At 38.3% G+C, this 18,368-nt stretch overlaps 1 protein-coding gene across 1 annotated transcript in view; it reads left to right on the top strand.

Annotated features, from left to right (window-relative positions):
- The window catches only part of WDR26 (WD repeat domain 26), a 44,086-nt gene that overhangs the window by 1,927 nt on the left and 23,791 nt on the right, over positions 1-18,368 (top strand). The window contains exons 2-8 of the mRNA XM_019548581.1: positions 4-301; positions 1,791-1,890; positions 2,002-2,058; positions 10,703-10,839; positions 12,366-12,463; positions 13,183-13,339; positions 15,037-15,093. Of these exons, the coding sequence (XP_019404126.1) occupies positions 4-301; positions 1,791-1,890; positions 2,002-2,058; positions 10,703-10,839; positions 12,366-12,463; positions 13,183-13,339; positions 15,037-15,093 (904 nt within the window). The remainder of the gene's footprint in view (positions 1-3; positions 302-1,790; positions 1,891-2,001; positions 2,059-10,702; positions 10,840-12,365; positions 12,464-13,182; positions 13,340-15,036; positions 15,094-18,368) is intronic.

Genomic DNA, 18,368 nt, shown 5'->3' with positions numbered 1-18,368 from the left:
AAGCCAACGGCGCCGGAGCGGGGCCGCCGCCGCCGCCGGGCGCCGAGCTGGGCTGCCTGGGCGCGCAGAACGGCGAGGCCTCGTCCTCCTCTTCCTCTTCGGGGCCGGCGCCCGGCGCCGACGGCCTGGCCCACGCCAACGGGCTGCTGCCGCCCGCCGGCCTCGGCGTCAACAATGGCGTGGCGCCTGCGGCCGGGGCCGGGGGGGGCCCCACGGAGCTGAAGAAGAAGAAGCGGCTCTCGCAGTCGGACGAGGATGTGATCCGCCTCATTGGGCAGCACCTGCACGGCCTGGGCCTCAAGTACGTGACGGCCACTGCCATGGACAGGCTCCACCTCCGCCTGGACTGGGGGGTTGTGGCCCCCCGGTGGGGTGCCATGGCCTGCTGTGTTGGAGGAGAGTCATGACAGCTGGACCCTGTGGCAGAGAAACTGGGGCCTGGGAGTGTCGGGGAGGAAGCAGTAGGGCAGAGCTGAGCTGAGCTGATCGGGTGGGGGGAAATGGAGCCAGGATGCGTTTGCCAGGCTGTGCTAGCCCACCCTGTGCATGCCAGCAGGGCCAAGGGACTGTTAAGGTCTCCTCTGGGAGGGCCCCAGTGACAGGCCAGGGCAGCTGGACCCCTGCCAACAAGCAGGGAGGGTCAAAGGATCAAGAGCCCCCAGCTGATGGGGAGCTGGCCTTTTTGGGAGAGTATTGTTTTGTTTTGGGGGTTTTGTGTTTTTTGCATATGATGGGTTTGGGGTATTGTGTTTTTGTTTTTTTTAAAGATCTGGTTGGTTAATGATAAACCAACCTGAGAATTCAACTGTCACTTAGGCCACTTTCTTACTTGAAAAATTTATTCAAATAAAAGGGATGAGAGGTGTTGTGGATTTGGTTTGGACCCATGTCTAATAGCTGTAGATCTCCTTTGTAGATTGAGACTTCAGGTGACAAGTGCATTGACTTCTCGGTCATTTGGGCTGCTGCAGTATTTCTGTCCAAGTAATTAGGTAGTGAGGGAGGGGGGATGTCTGCTGAATACAGAAAGATGACTAATTTTTTAATTTATTATATTACCCCGGAAGTCTTTTCCCTTTAAAACATACCAGTAGCTAAACAAATATATTGGCATGTTCTCAGGGAGGGACTCTACAGGTGACACCCCTGGAATATCTTTAGCTCCAGTACTACAAAGGAAGACTGTAACTCCTTCTGGACAAGGATCATTTCTAATGAACTTAATACACAAATAAAATCCACCACTAGCATAGGCAAGTTTAGAGCAGTAGGAAACTACCCATGACTGGTCGTAGACCACACTAATAAATACTCTGTTTTTAAAGTAAAGGGGAGGAGGGCCTTACAGGTTGGTGGGTTTATTTTAAGGAGCTGGCCTTCCAGAGACCTGAAACGAAGAAAAGCTAGGCCTGGAGTCACAGAGAAACAGAGACGGATCTAGTGTTTGTAAATTATGTTGTCACCCATGCAGACAGCGTGCCACTGCTTTATTTTTGACTAGCAGCGCTTGCTTGCGTGGTGATGGCTGGTCATGAAAGGGAAAAGCTATCATGTTCTTCATGTGAGTTTTCAAACCTGTTGACATCTTATCTTTGAGACATACCAGCCTCTCAAAAAAAAAAAAAAGTGTCAGTGTGTGAGGTCGCCCTCTCTATAACTTTCCAATTCTGATCGTGGCACATCTGCATAATAAAAACACTTGCTTTTCAATGCTGCAAACTATTGGAGCAATCAGTTTATTTGCGGGGGTACAATTGGTCTGTTTTTTTTACACTGTATTTCTCCTGCAGCCAGACTGTTGATCTTCTCATGCAAGAGTCAGGATGTCGTTTAGAACATCCTTCTGCTACCAAATTCCGTAATCATGTCATGGAAGGAGAATGGGATAAGGTAATGTAGGGCATGTAGGACTGCATAACTGCTGTAAAATTAATAGCATCTGAGATGCATTTCACAATCTTCTTGGCTTATGTTTCTTTCTTTTTATACCAATTTCTGCAGGCTGAGAACGACCTGAATGAACTTAAGCCTTTAGTGCATTCTCCTCATGCAATTGTGGTAAGAGGCACATTGACATGTTTCAGATACAGTTGAGAATATTTGTAGTAGTGCAGTGTTGTGCTTACTTGAAAGTTAGTGTTGGTTACTGTACTTTGTTTTAGCAAGCAGTATGTTATTCAAGTGTGGTATTAGTGATTTTGCTCTTCTGCTACTTCATAGCACCTCATAGAACAAACCTATATATTAAGAACAATACTCATAAGCTTACATATTCAATATGGGCTCAAAGTTCCATTAGTTTTAGTGGATCAAAAACTGATTCTGTAACCTGTATATCTAGCTTAAAATCTAAGTTGGTTAACTTCAGTTATTTCACAGAAATCTAGGCAGTCCCCCCCCCCCCTTCCTCCTCCTCCAAAAGAATCAAGCTTGGGGAAGGGGGCAGGTAGAGAGGGGTATTATTTGTGTTGAGGAGTCTGTTGAAAAAGAATGTTATGGCTGCTGTTATAGAAAACTTAACAATAGTGTTGCTTTTCCAGATGGCTTCTAATGGACAAATGTATCGCTGTTTCAGTTTTTTATTTAGCGCTTTGTCCTTTTGGCTGGCTTTTTTTGTTAACTTAAAGCAGACAGTCTGGTAATGTAGGATCCCAGGCCCTCTGATTTGTCACTGTTACAATGTGTTTCATTATTTGTTATTTCAATAACTTTGTGAAAGCTGTGTGCTGATGTACAAAATATTTCTGCATGTACTCTGTATGATGTTGGATCAAAGTAGCTGCTTAGCTTTAACTTGTATTCCTTCAGACATCCCATTTTTATCACCTTAAATGCTTACTGAAATGACTAGTTATTTATGCTATTTTACAGTAAATTGGAGAGATGAAAGCCATGGACTGCCATTTCTCTTTTTTGTTCTTGGCGGGGGGGGGAGGGGTTGGGTTTTTTTAATACCTGTGCCTGTAAACAATGAGGAACCAGCTGATGGCTGCTTAGTTCTTACTTACAGCTGATTCATTTGTTGTCAAGGGACTGCTTCCTGTCTAGTGGGGGAGGGGAAGAGAGAGAACAGGAAGTAGAGTAGGGAAAAAGCAGATGTTGTAACAGAACATCAATAAATGCCTAAAATAAGTTTATATTTTTGTTGTTTTAATTGTGCCAAAGTTTAAACCCTTCCAAAATCTATAGTGTGACACTAATAGTGTTTGTTTCTACTTTATGATTGGCAAAATTAAGATGTCAGGAAAAACTACTATCTAAACAGAATAGTTTGGAGTATTATGTACATATTTACAAGTGTAGGCCTTTATTGAAGCAAACCTTACCGTTCTTAATTTTTTGAGGATGTTGTTAATTTCTCAGTAGCTTTCAAATGTTGCTTTCAATTTTAATTCTATAAAATATTGACCAAAACAATAAGTTTTTATAGATTGGCATGTTACTTGTTACTACTTTTAACTGCTTAAAGGAGGTAACTTAATTAGGAAATTTCTTTTGAAGGCAGAAGTGTTGTAAATTCTGGCCTTGGAGCAAGGAAATTATGTTTGATTGCTTGGGTAAAAACTAATGAAAGGTGGGTGTTTTTGTTCTATGTATCTAGTTTAGATAAGAGAGCCTAATTGCATTGTGACCCTCTTTTTTTGTTCATAGATTTCATAGACATTAGGGCTGGAAGGGACCTCGGAGATCATCGGGTTCAGCCCCTGCCCAAAGGGCGGGAAGTCAGCTGGGGTCAGATCACCCCAGCAAGATAATCATCCAAACGCATGTGAAATGTGTCCAGAGTAGGTGCTTGCACCACATCTGGGGGGAGTCTATTCCAGATTCTGGAGACTCAGATGGTAAAGAAGTTCTTCCTTATGTCTAGTCTAAACGGTCTTCCCACAGTTCGAGACTGATTAGACCTAGCTGAAATGAACAACAATCTTAAAAAAGCAACTGTTGAGTTTTTAAAATAGACCTCTCAAATGTACAGCATTATGAAAATAATAAATTAAGGAACTTGTGGACTTCCTTCACTGTATTATCTAAGTTTCTGGAGTTGATCAGGATTTAAAATTTTGAAATGTTAAGCAGCTGTTCATAAACCCATAAAGAAACATTCTTTCAACATGTTTTGTATGGGGGTTTTATTTACTGTGCTAATGTAAAAGTAATTGTCAGAATTAGTTTGGATGGCTATTGCAAAACTTAATCTTTAATTCAGAGAAGTAAGTAGACACTGAAAAATAGGAGAATGGATAAATCTTTTGTCTGACTTCTGACAAGAAAATCAAAAGGGCATAAAAAAGGATGAAATACCTGGCTGGTCTTTGCACTGTCAAACACCTCCAGGTCTATACTACGAAGTCTTTTTCTAGAATAGCTGTATTGGAGACATGGGAAAATCGCACCCTCAGGCTGATGTAGCTATATGACAAAGCCCTTTTTGAGTGTTGTTACATTAACACAACCAAACTTTTATTGGCTTAATTTATGTTTGGGGAAAATGGTGAAGCTGCAGACAGAACTTCTTCAGTGCCTGCTGCATCATTACTATAGGGCTTTGCTGCCATACCTGTGCCAAGTTAGGCATAGGGTTGAGCTTTGTACTGTGGACATATCCGAAGTTATGTTTGACTTGCTGCTTAAGGGCAGGGGAGGCATCTTTCTCCCATTCTTGGCCTTAAGAGACCAACTTCTTGAAATCCATTCAGATTTTTTTTTGGTAGTCATCTTGTTGGTGCCTGCGCTGCACTTATTTTTTTTTCCACCTCTTTAGGGAAATAGTTTACCTCTTTTATCTTGGCAGTTTAAACATTGTTATCCTGGAAGGTACCACGCTATTCCAGTTTGTTTTAAATCATAACCTCAATTTTATTACATGTCTATATAAATGTGTTTGTGTATTTTATTTGGGTTGTAGTGAGGTATACTTAAAAAACAACAAAAACAAAACAAAACCCAAAACTGCTTAAGGAAAGAAGTTCAACTTTTATAAACCAAACATTTGTTTTGGGCTTCTTGACTCCTAGCCTGGCAGCTTATCTAATCAAAAATATCTGCAAAGACTGAATGCCTGGGTGGAGAAGTAGTTACTTTCAGTGTAACCTATGTGAGCTTTACAAGCAAAGAATTATTTTTAATATGATTTTAAAAAAATATTTTTTTGTCAAACAGTCTACATATCAGGCTGCTTTCACATGAGCAGTTTAAAAGCAAGATCTAAGTTTGTGTGTATGCATGCACAGAATTTTATAGCAGGCTATAATTTCCCAACCTGTGCAAACAGGAGTAATGTTGCAAGTATTCTGAGATCTGCTGCTGAAGGTGCTGATCAGAGTCTAAAGCCACAAATGAACTAAAAGGTTGTTGGATTTTGCCTGGAACTGAAAACTAAAACGAGTATGCTCTCTTCATATGTCCATGGCCATAGAAACTGCTCTACCTGTGGAAAGTCAACCCGTCTCAATTAAAAAGCTGTGGATGTTGATATGTGACCTGTTCTCTAGAACTAATATAGACCCAGCCCGAACTGGCAGACCCTGGATAAGCCAAAAGCAGTTTTCTTATACTTTCAAATGCCTTTCATTGCACAGGCTGCTCACTTCTGCTTGAAAATAAACTGTTAGTGTGGCAGCTGCACGCAAACAAACAATGATTAGGTCTAGGTTTATGCCTGGAGCTTTCTCCCTCCATTCATATGTCTGTAATATTTTTAAACACCACTGAGTGGCATATGTGCTGATGAATTAGATGATCAGTTATGTCTCCTCTTCCTCTAATGTAGTTCAGATGATGTGTCTGTCTGACAAGAGCCATAGGAAGACTTCAGCAGAGAGCCCTGATTTGTACATGGTTTAGTGGCATTGCACAAAAAAAAATTGTTTGTAGCCCCTCCCTAGTATATCAGTATCTACACTTATGATTTCAAAGCAGAATTTCACTAGTCTGCAGTAGGCTTTGGGTACTCTGATGCATAATAAAACTCATGCTAGCTATGTCGGTATAATTTACATTTTTAATTTTTTTTACACTGATATAAATCATGTTGGGATCTAGAGTGAACAGATGATCAGCTGTCCCAGTGTAGCTGCTTGCAGTAAGCTGCTGTTGCGTAGTCTCATTACTAGTAGGTACTAGTCTATATTTGACACTGAGTAAATGTTTACTGGAATATGCAGGACGAATGACACCTGTACTAGTGTACTCGTCTTATTCCTGATTCTTCTGGGGTAATTCTATAACAGGCTGGGCGGTCTTATCCCAGGATGGGATTCGTATGTCCTGTGCTTGTTTTTTAGCCTGTCTAATGGTGAAGTAAACTATGCACATGTTGTTTGTCCGTCACGATATTAATTATGTGCTGCTTGTGCCTAATGTGATATAGCTGCTGCTGACATATGGAGTGAATTAAATTGCTGACAAATCAATGTTTTTATTAAGCCACATATCTAAATTGGTTTGAGGCTTTCTTAAACTAACTTGAAAAATGTGTTGTTGCAAGTTTAGATTAAGACTAGATAATTTATCGATAGCCTCATTAAACAAAGACCAGCACTTACAATAGAGTGCCTTATCTGAATTTTTATGAGACTGTCATAGGTGAAAAACAAAACTTTGGAAATTCAGGTCCTGATCCTGCAAATTATTTTAAGCAGATGCATAACATCCTTGCATGAGCAATCCCATTGAAGTGAGTGGGAATACTTACGTGCCTAAGGGTTTGCGATATATTAGGCACTAGAATTATGTCTTCAACATGCTTTGGTGACAAGCTTGGCACTTCAGAACAAAGCCACATCAGTGTTTCATGATGAGAAATTATTTAGAGTTTCAGTACATGAAAAGTTAATTCAGTATATCTATAATATTGACGTTTCAATTTTTCGTGTTTTTTAAGTGACTTAAGCAAATGCATCCTACTGATTTCACACCGTAAACCCTGATCAGATTGCTTCAGATGTTCTTGACTTGAGGAAATTCAGTATATTGAAAGAGAGGGTTTATTCTAAATACAGATTCAAGCATGTGCTTAAGTCACTTCAACATGAAAAAGGAAACAGAATATTCTAATGTGCATATCAATTTTGTCTTGCATTCATGTTTTCAGAGTATTGATGAGGCCCTGGACTTTGCTTTTTCAGTCTCTGTGGACATTAAGTACAAGACTATAAAGTCTCAATGTTATATGGTTTTTCATTGACATCTAAGACTTAAACAAATACTAAAAACACACTTTCTTAAAGTATTAAAGTGTATTGGGGAGCAAATAAAGCACTAGCATACAACTAAAGAAAAAAGTCCAATCTGTTCAAATAAAGCCAAGCTGCTATTCATGCGGAGTTGCATTATGCTAACGCTGGATTTTTAACTCAACTTTAAGGTTATTTAAATTGTAAAATTTCTAGAAACAGCAGGGTTACACTTTTTATTTTAAATTTTAGTATTGTATGGCCGCATGAGGTGGTATTCAATTGAACAAAAGTTTTTAGCCTGAGTTTGGGAAGTCATGCCCTGTCAGTATTCCCTCCACCCTCCCCCACTGTCCCAGCTGATACACTGAGGACTCCTTACTGTTGGATCATGGAATAGACGTAGTTTTTGCTGGATTTATTATGATCATTCAGCAATGAAGTGGCAACTATATCTCAGGCTGTACTGCAAGAATTTGGATTATAGTTACTGTCTCAAAGCTCTTGTCTTCTATAACAAGAGCAATTGATAAGGATTATGAAGTCTCTTAGATTAAAAAAAAATCTTGAAATAATAATTAAAGAAAATGTCTAGAAGGGAGATGTGTGAGCTGAATATATGAGCACCCTGTACCTTATTAGTTTAGTACTGCTGGTGTTCTATTCAATAAGAAGAGAATAAATAGTATCGACAGTGTCATCTTCAGAGAAATAATCTAAATGGAGATTTTTTCCAGCAGTTTTTGTTCCAGATTCCAGAATAGCTCTGAGCATGGAACTGAGTGGGTCTTACACCTTTTGAGGTCCCTCCTGTCTAGTTGGGGAAGATCGCATCTGACAGTAGAAGTAACTAGCAGACTTGCAAATATAAATGCTAATAGTGGGGGAGGATATGAGTGGGAGACACAGAATTTAGTCTGCCATGAAGAGAGTCTCTTATTAGACTAGTAGTGGTTCCAGAAAAGTTGATGGAAGCATGGGGAGGGCTGAATTTTTTTCTACTGTAAGTTAAGAACTTTTTTTAAACATTGTAGTGGGAACGGTCTTGGTGATCGCTGAGGTTCTCCACCCTTAATTTCTCCTTATTTGAACATTCTTAAATTTATCCTGTAGTGTATTGGCTCTAGGGTTCTCTAAACAAAAGTGTGAGAAACAAGGGTTTTGTTGTGTTTTAATCTTTTTTGTTGGACCTACTGTATACTTGGGGGAGATGTTATATGAGTTTGCAGGCAGAGTACTTGTGTTATAGTCAAAAATATACTTCTAAGCTAGCAACAGAAAAGCAGCAACTTAAATGTAGGTTAAATGTTATCTAGGTTTTAAAATAGATATTACTTACAATTCTATTCAGAATCTCCTTTCCAACTTGCCATTATGCTTATTAATCAGAAGTTTTTAGTATGGAGTATTTGAAAAGTGTCTGTAATTTATGAAATCTCATGTTGCATCATTTGAATGGTATGGAAAAGGACTTGCCCAGGCTACCGATGAAGCTAATGACTTTCAGAAGAGAAGCATGCTCTCTCTAGCTGGTTTGGCAACAGCACAGTCACTTGATTGCTATGCAAAATATCTGGGTTGAATGGTCAGTTCTACTGGTGTAGGCAGAGTTATGGAGACATCAGCTACATAATAGCTGATACTGGCACTGCAGAAAGTTGCTCTTTTGGCCTTTCTCTTTCACTGAGAGTCGTATTTGTGGAACCATAACTTCATAAAAGAAGCAAGGAGGAGAGATGGATGTAGAAGTTACCATGCAGTGTAAGATACGGTAACAGTATAATAAAAAAAAAAAAATTCTGTATAAAATACAAGTGAGAATTGGAATCTTCAGCACCATTCTGCAGTACTTTTCTCCTGAGGGAAAGAAAGTATTAAAATAATTCAGGAAAAATGTGATCTGGGATCTTGTCAGTTGAATTATTTGAAAGAGTTCTGTCTCACTGTAATCAAATCAAAATACAGGAAGGAATTTTGTACAATGACTTGGTATATACCCTCTTTGTCCACACTGTAATGATGACAGTGTAAAAAGAAGATGAGAACTTGAAAGAGGTCACTTCTTAAAATATGGCTTGTTTAATTGTTTTAAAATGTAAAGCTGATGTTATCAAATAGCATAAGCTTATTTTTTTTAAATTACTAGAAGTGCGTATCGATTTTTTTCAATTAAGTTCTTGTTTCTGCATTCCAGCAGAAGTTAAAATTAGCACCGAGTTACTGAACAATAAACAAACATGAATTTGTCCAAATCGAGTGATATAGGTGCATTAGTTGAGGTAAAAGAACAGTATGCAGTAAACCCTGATAAGTGTAAATATATAAGGTGTTAACATAAATATTTTGTATGCTTCTCTGATACTGTGACTCAAAGATGGTAATACCTAGTTTAGAACTGTACAAGGTATTAGTAATGAGCTAGCATTGTAGTAATGAGTAAATATTTGACCAAATATTTACATTTTGGATCTGACAATCTTTGGGATCTGCTCACCTCATGGGGCCTCGGAAGGGGGTAAGGTAATGAATCATGCTTAAGTTTAGTTATGTGCAGCATTATTCTTTCTGTCACTCCTAGAAATAAGCTAGCAAATTGCACTCTTTCTTAAAAACAGATTTTTGCCTTAACCCATTAGGTGCAGGCTGGGGATGTTTTTCTCATGGCAGTAGGCCCTGAAATTAATGAAGTCATGCAGATTAAATTAATAAAAAATCAAACTCCAAGTAACTCTTTATCTGGAAGCAACCAAAGTTTTACGTTCATTTTAAAGATGAGCATACTTAGAAATTTCCAGGGTTGCAGGTTTTTAATGCCACATTGAATGTCTGCTTTTTAATAAAGGTAGAATTGGTTATTGATGAAAAGCTGGTTGTGAAGAAGTATGTGAAGTTCACAATAGAACTTTTAATAGAGTGATTTGAACATGGGTCAGGTGAACTCTGTAGGAAGCAATATCTTTCTGTGATCTTTGGGAAGAAAGTGGCAGGGTTTAATATAAAAGTTCAAGTGGTTTTACTTGTCTGCTGTCTTGTTTTTTCCAAGTTCCAAAATGTAATCTGTTGCTATGGCATCTTACACAGCCATTTCGGTAATTCCTTAGTGAGTTCCCATACAAACTGTACAACTACATGTTGACTTGACCTGCTGGCTAATTTTCTTTATTACCCACCATATGTGGAGAGGATATAGGTTTTTCTGAAGTGAACATGGAACTGAGGAAGTCTCATCCAAACCTCATCTATGGGGTGATGACTAAAGGGGGTAATAGGGTGAGGAGTGATGTAGAAGGTACTTGAAGCTCTACCAAATGGGAAAGAGCAACTTGTAGATAGCTTCTAATATAACTACCACAGTTTTATGGGAAGACCAGCCAAAAGAATCTCCATTTTAAAGTAGTGAAACATTACGTATAGTTATGTATCTGAAGGGCATAGTAGAATGGTCTCTACTGTTCTGTTTAGGCGCAAACGTTTTCTGAAACTTCAGTCAACCTTTTTCCTCTGACTGCTGCTTTCTGTCATGTCAGAGGATGAAGTTTTTGCTGCTGCAGCAGAAGTACCTGGAATACCTGGAGGATGGCAAGGTCCTGGAGGCTCTTCAAGTTCTACGATGTGAACTGACTCCACTGAAATATAATACCGAGCGCATTCATGTCCTCAGTGGGTAAGGGTGTTGTTCAGACTTGGACAGTTAGTTGTATGGAGTTTCTTGAGGGATGTTGTAACTAGGACAAAGCAATCTGGTCAGTATTTTTACATGTTTTGTTTTAGTAGTTTTCAAAGTGTACTTACTGTAGCTGTGTCAAAGTGAAGTAATTTATTTTCCCTCTGGGCCAGTCCCATTCTCTTTTGAAATCAATGGAAAAACTCCATAGTATTTTTTTGCCTCTTTTCATTCATTCATGCTAACACTTCACAATCTGCTTTAGCCCAGAAGCCAACAGCATAGATCAGAGGTAGGCAGTGTTTTTTGCTGCAGGTCAGAATGATCTACCCCAATTCAGAGGCTGGTCAGCAGGCACCAGAACCTGCCCACCACCAGTGCTGGGCCCTGCAGTGGCATGGGGAGAGTACATGTCACAAGTCCACATCTGTAGCCTGGATCAAATGGTTCTGCTGGATGGATCTGGCCTACAAGCCATGGGTTTCCAAACTCTGGTGTAGGTAACAGGTTGAAATGATCAGGGGAAGAAATGGATTAAATGTGTATTTCTGTTGTATCCTGAAGTGCATTTCTTTTATCTAAGCCAAGCATTTACAACTATTTTTATAGACTAGGAACCCAAGCTGGTATGCCTCCAAGTTTCCTGTTTTTTAAGGTTGTATTCAACCCCTCTTTTTCTACAGGAGTAACTTAAGTCCCCAGACTTCCTCTGTAGAGAAGAGTCAGGCATGTACACAGTGGTCTCTGTTTTTATCTAATCCAAAGGCCATTTCCACCAAAATCTTTCACTTTCTTTATTACTTTTTATGGTATCTGGCCTCTCTCATAGCCTTTTAGTAAGGAACATGATTAAAGGGATTTTTTTTCAGAGCAAATGGTTCTTAGCCATCCCTCAGAGTCCAACAATAAAATGTATTCATTTGTTGTCTTTTTTCATTTACCCCAGGGTCCAACTTCTAGTGTTCATAGAGTAGTAATAACTAACAAAACTATTAGTGGAAAATATTGTTTTAAAACATCGTTGTGATGCAGCTGCAAATACCTCTCAAACTCATTTAGATCTATTTAAATAGTACTTGTTGCCATGTGAGTATTCTTGGTGCTTATTTCAAATCGCTGTAAACTTCTAAGTGATTGAATTGGGATTTTCATATTGAAGCCTTTGGGTTAATTTTCTGGGGGTGGAGAGTAGGGCAGTTTATAGAAGGCCTCATTCTTATCCCTATTTATTTGCTGCAGTTCATCCTTTGACTCCTTCATTTGGTCAAGCTTTTACTTGGTTGTTGTTTGGGTGAGTGGTGTTTGCTGTGTTCTGAAGATGAGCACACGCTGGCTCTAGTAAGCAGATAAGGGGGGAAAACTTTGATTCACAAGCTGACTGCTGAGAGAACCCTCCCTCTTCCCACGCTCTTTCCAGAAAAAATCCTTGTAAGCAAGAACATTGCCATATGCACCATGTTATAAGTGATAACTAATTCTGAAAGGTTTAGATCATAATTTGTGTTCATCTTTTAATGTTTTAACAGGTACTTGATGTGTAGTCATGCAGAAGACCTACGTGCAAAAGCAGAATGGGAAGGGAAGGGAACAGCTTCCAGATCTAAACTTCTGGACAAGCTCCAGAGTAAGATATCTTTTAGTATTCTCTGTTTATAGAGATCTTTCTAAATCAAGTACACCAACTTAACAGGGTTAACTTCTAAGGGAGCGACACTTGCTAGTAATTCTGGTATGCCATTAGTTGACTTTACTAAGATTTTGTTGTTTGTTTGTAATGACAGCTTTAGTTTTTCCCAGTTCCATATTTCTGCAGTATATGGAAAGGGTATAAATTGTTTCGTTGTCTGCTTTGGATGTTAATTTACTGTTTCCGTGTTACCAACATAAGTGTCTTACATTGTTCTTGATACTAGCTCATGGATTTTTCTGTCTTGGGATTTGGGTTACCTCTCAATTTCCATGGGCCTGTCATATTATGTGATGCACTCCAATGTTTTGATTAATAGTCTTACGGTACTGTTAAAATGTCTTCTGTTAATGGGGAATACCAAAAAAAACCCCACAGTACAGCTAAATGAACTTTTGCAACTGAGATTTTTTTTTAGTTTAACATTGGTGTATAATGATCACATACAATTAAGAATTCCATGTATATATGTTGATTTAAATCCTCCATTGTATAGGTATAAACTAAAAGATTTCAGCACTAGGATGGGTTATTTATTTTTTTTAATCTACCAAGAATCAGAAATTTTTACAAAGAGCTTTTCCCAAAGCACTCAAAAGTATAAAATACATGTCTATACACAGATATTTTATTATAGTGTTTTATTTATTTTAAAGCATACCTACCACCATCAGTGATGCTTCCTCCAAGGCGTTTACAGAATCTGTTACGTCAAGCTGTGGAGCTACAACGGGACCGGTGCCTATATCACAATACCAAACTAGATAATAATCTAGATTCTGTTTCATTGCTTATAGACCACGTTTGTAGTAGGTAAGAGAATCTTTCCACTTTTTCAATCTGGGTAGCAATATTTACTTTTTAAAGTGATGCTGTCCACATGAGCACTACTTGTTCCTTTTGAACTATAGGTGTCTTAGTCCTGTTTTGAAATGAAACATGCTGAAGTTGCATAGGAAAAGCCAGTCCCTGTTAATGACCGTGCAAAGAAACTGGAGAATATGTATCAATGTTTCTTGATAACTAGCTCACTAACTCTCATTTCCATTATGGGTAATATTGAAAACTTTTAGTAAAAAGGGGTGCTTCTGAAGATAATACACCCCTCTAGGTTAAGGCAAGAATTTCCTAATTCTAATGTCTGGCAGTGAGTTTAAGTGATACTTTGTCACTTTAAGAACAGTTGCTACTATTTTACATACCTACTCTGTCTTAATCTTTTGTGTGCAAGGGAATTTAAAGTTAACCCATCAAAGCTATGTTCCTGATTTAGCTTATAATGAATGTTGGGGTTTTTTAATGTTGAAGTTAAATGGGAAAACAATGTGTTTTACTCTCTAGTTCTAGCTGCAAATGTGTCAAGCAAACTAAATAAGGCTGGGCATATGCAAATGTTTTAAAACTCTGAAATTTGTAAGGGTTGTCTGGCTCCAACTTCCATTTTATTTCAATGTGCACAAATGTATGGGTTTTTGTTGTGGAGGGGGGCAGGGACGGAATTCTTAATGGACTAAGTAACGGTGGTGTTTGAACTTCAGCCAACCAGAGCTCATCAGTGATCTAAGAGAAGCTGCTTGAATGGAAAGACAAAACTTATAAATGTCTGCAAGATATAACTTAAGGAATGACAGCCACAAGTTGTAGCATGCTAAAGTAGCACTGCAAAATTGGGAGTGAATTTTACACTACTTCTTTTAAATAGCAGTTCAGTTCAGTTATCTGTCTCCTAGTGAAGGTTTTCTTCATGTAAATGGCCACAGTAGCTTGCCTACTGCTAGAACATCTTTGCTATCTCCCTGTAATTTTGCTCTTAAATTAAGTCTCTTTGAAAACCTGGATCTTTAGGATATGTACTCTCTCTTTGGAAAATAGTTATCTCCATAGTATTCTGTTACAGCAGCCATCTGACAACGTAGTGTAAGGTTATTAATTTAACAACACATCAAAGTAATTGTTTTAGCTCTAATCTTTTGTATAATTTGTAGTCTTGCTACTTTTGATTGCTACAATGCCATCTTGGTTCACTTGATTTCTAGAAGCAATTGATGATGAGGATTTTCAGTGAGAGAGGAGCTGGGGCCTTTGAACTTTCCTCCAGAATAGATTCTTAGAGTTAAGCCAGTGGTGAATTGGGTAGCATATTAGCTTTTAATACTGCCAGTCCCCAAGTGTATGTTAATGATGTAGTTGACAGGGTGCAATAAAATCGACTTGCCCTTCTCTGAGATTTAGTTGACTAAAACATGCAGACACATTTCAGATTACATTCAGTTCTGATCAGACATTAAAGGAGACTGTTACTTTGCCCATGCTTGTGTAAATATCACCCGCATGTAAATACCTGCTCACTTCCTCTTTTACTCTTTTCCCCCTAAATTTTGTATTGCCCATGTTCAAGCATGTAAATTGGGTGAATAAAAAATGAAATACAGTCTATAACCCCACAAAACATTCAAGATGAAGGCTTCCACTCTGTCCTCAACTCAACCTATTGTACCTACCTATTGCAGGGGTCTGAGATCAATATGTGATGCGCCGTACATGCTGCAATGCTTGGGCATAATGAGGTGAGTTAAAGACAGTGGAAGCCAAATTTTGGATTATTATTATTACTATTATTATTATTATTATTATTATTATTATTATTATTTTTTTTTATTATTTATGTTTAGGCTTCTAAGTATGCATAAACAAACGGATAGAAATAATACTGTAATAGTTTAAAAAGACATCCATGATATCACTTCCATTATATTAAGAATGATAGACCACTTAAAACTTTCACACCTTTGAGTCAGGAACTAATCTGTGTTGGCAATATTGTGCTCAAGCATGCTTGTCTCACACTAATAGGTATATTGCTGCGTTAGACTAAATCACTTCTGCTTCTCAAGGGAGGCATGGCGGGTTGGGGGAATGTTTGGAGCAGGGCATGAAGGGGGGAAAGTGCTTGGAGTGAAGGTGAGGCTTGCCACATTACTGTCTGGCCAGTGATGGATAATGAATAACATAATGAAAAAAGGGAAAATGGGTGGGGGGGAGGGACCATTTAACAGTATGTGTCTTGTTTAAAGTCCATTTCTAACTCTTTTTTTTTTTTTTTCTTTTTTTTCTACCTTGAGAACATGAAAGTGGAAACAACTTATTCTTCCCTCTTCTTATGGATGTTCACTTTACTCTATGGCTCATAGGGCTGTTTATGCTGAAGAGTTTACTTTCTGGGGGGAGGAAGTGAATACTGCTTCTTACAGATACTGGTTAGTTCAGCAACTCTAACCCTGTCAGTGTCTAAACAGTTCTGCCACTCCTCCCCACTGCAGTACTTTCATCATAAACAGTGGGGATAAATGCATTTTGTTTTCCTTAATTTTAAAATGGGGCTTTGATCCTAGAGGACTTAATTTTAATTCTAAATATATGAAAATATACTGATGAGCCAGATTGTTGAAAGAGTGGAAATGAAGCATTGCATTGACAGACTGGCTAAATATGCTGCCATGAATGAAACAACCTAGTTGTCTGCATTTTGCAGGAATTTGTTTGAGCAACTGTCACTTTAATAAAATGAAACCTCTTCAAGCAGCCAACTTCATTAAGCAACTTCTTGTCTTCCAGACCACCTCAGAGTATCAAGTTTTTAAAGTAACCAATTTATTGCTCAGTTGAATGGTTATTTAAGTTTTGCTGTATATATGAATTACATCTTCATTCATTTGAGGAGAGGATGTAATTCTCTTTTGCGACTGAAGGATCTGATGCAAGTGAATTTCGTGTTAATGGACTCCCTCATTCTAGTCCAGTGCCAGTTAATGCAACTCCTCTACTGTAAATAATGTCTGAGCAACATGCTTTGTTTCCTGTCACCCTTTTTGGCTTAACCATGGCATTGTTTTTAATTCACATTTTTATATATCCTTCTGCTAAATGTTTATGGGGGGGTTTTTTAAGTTACTTAAAATAAAATCCAACTACTTAATTTGAAGTGTAGTATTAGACCTGGCACACTAGTATTAAAGGATTGTTAATAGCACTGAATTATGCATAAAACAAGATCTTTTTTTTTTTCTTTAGAACCAGTGTCACTAACTTGCATAGTCTAAAGATCACCAGTATTGGGGGGAGGAGGGAAATCAAATAATGTAGCACCTCTGCATGTATGGAGGTTGTTTCTGGCTCCAATTTTAACTAGCTGTAGGAGTGCAGATCAATCTTGTGATTCTCTGAATCTTGGAGTACAGTTTGTTCTGTATAGAGTAATGCTAGGAGCATTCAGTTTTAAAGAAAGCAGAGAGTATCTTGCAGGATTCATGTATCTTTAGCATAATAAACAATGTTTTATAGGGCTTTTTGTGGCTGATTCTATGTTACTTACGAGTTTAGGAAGTAAAACCCTGAACAAAGTAGGAGAGTTTCTTGTTCGTGACTGTAACTGGTGCCTTGAATTTTCTTTTCAGTGTAACTTAAATTTTTAACTAAGCCTTTTATAACCAAATAAATTGTATGAGTGATTTTTATTGTGGTAGCACCTGATCCCTAAGCCAGGGCTGCTCAACTAGTGGGGTTAAGTCTCTGGGTAGTGAGGTAGTGTGCTGCCATGCATGGAGTTGTGTGAGCCCCAGCCACATGTGGTGTTGAGAGAGGAGGGAATCGGGCATGCTTGAGATTGCGCCCATACAGGTCAGTGGTGGAGGTTGTCTGTGCAGGCTTGTAGAACAGCATGAAGCCCAGTGACCTGTGGCCCACATGGCATACAGTCCCTGTTGGTGTGGCCCTTGGGACCTTAGAAATTGGAGAGCCTGGCCTAAATCATGGACTTAGCATCCCACTGTGCTAGGCATTGTACAAATAAATAAAGCCTGGCCTTACCCCAAGCACTTTACACTTAAGCTAATACATGTAAGCTGTTTTGGGTTGAAATAATCTAATGTGTCTTCAGTGTTTAGCAAACTGGACTGTTTAGTAGGGTAAATATGTATAAAAACTGATCTCAAGTAATGCTTTTTTGTTAATTTTTTTCTCTGCTCAAAAAACAAATTTGCTTCTTGCAGATAACTTAAATATAACATAGCTTAGTTTTTGTGTGAACTCACTAAGTTAACTATAGGATTTACTTAATATGTAACAATGTAGACTATTTTTTGTTTGAAATGGTTTATGCTAAATTCACAATAGAGAAGTGACTGGAAGTTATGGAGTCTTTTTCCAATTAATACACAATTAAGCCTAACATTCTATAGTGTAGCATCCTTTTATACATCTATTGCCATAACTATAGTTCATAAGAATTAATACTTTTCAGTGTATATTTGAGCAGAATGGACTCTTAGTAATGAGACCTCAAAATAGTTGGGTTGTTGTCTCTCTCCCCCTCAGATGTAGGATATCTTACTCTGGAAACTATATATTACTCTCCCCTACAGACCTAGGAGATAATTACTCTGGAAACTACCACTGTTCTGAACACTAAATAAAACTTAAATTGACCTGTGAGCTAATAGACTTTCATTTATAGTTTCCTTGAAAAATGATCCTGTATTGGATGCTAAGTTTACTGTGTGCTTCAGCATGTAATTAAGATCATTTTTTCAAAGAATTGTTAAAGTGAAGACAAGTCCTGCAGTGTTGAAATTGGTCAAATATGTTTTACTCAAGGACTTAAAGGGCTTCAGTCAAACTGAGGCTTCAAAGTTCTTTGTGTTCTTCAAAATTTAAAGGAAGATGCAGTTGTTTCCTGCTGAGATGACAATTTTAGCCAAACAAATTGACCCAAAAGGGGGAACGGATAAGATAATGAGTAACTTCTATAGGTGTTTTTGGTTTTAAAAAAAAAAAAAAAAAAAAA

This window comes from Crocodylus porosus, unplaced genomic scaffold (assembly GCF_001723895.1).
Source record: "Crocodylus porosus isolate Cpor-Errol unplaced genomic scaffold, CroPor_comp1, whole genome shotgun sequence".
Lineage (NCBI taxonomy): Eukaryota > Metazoa > Chordata > Crocodylia > Crocodylidae > Crocodylus > Crocodylus porosus.
This window is presented reverse-complemented; position numbering and strand designations above follow the sequence as displayed.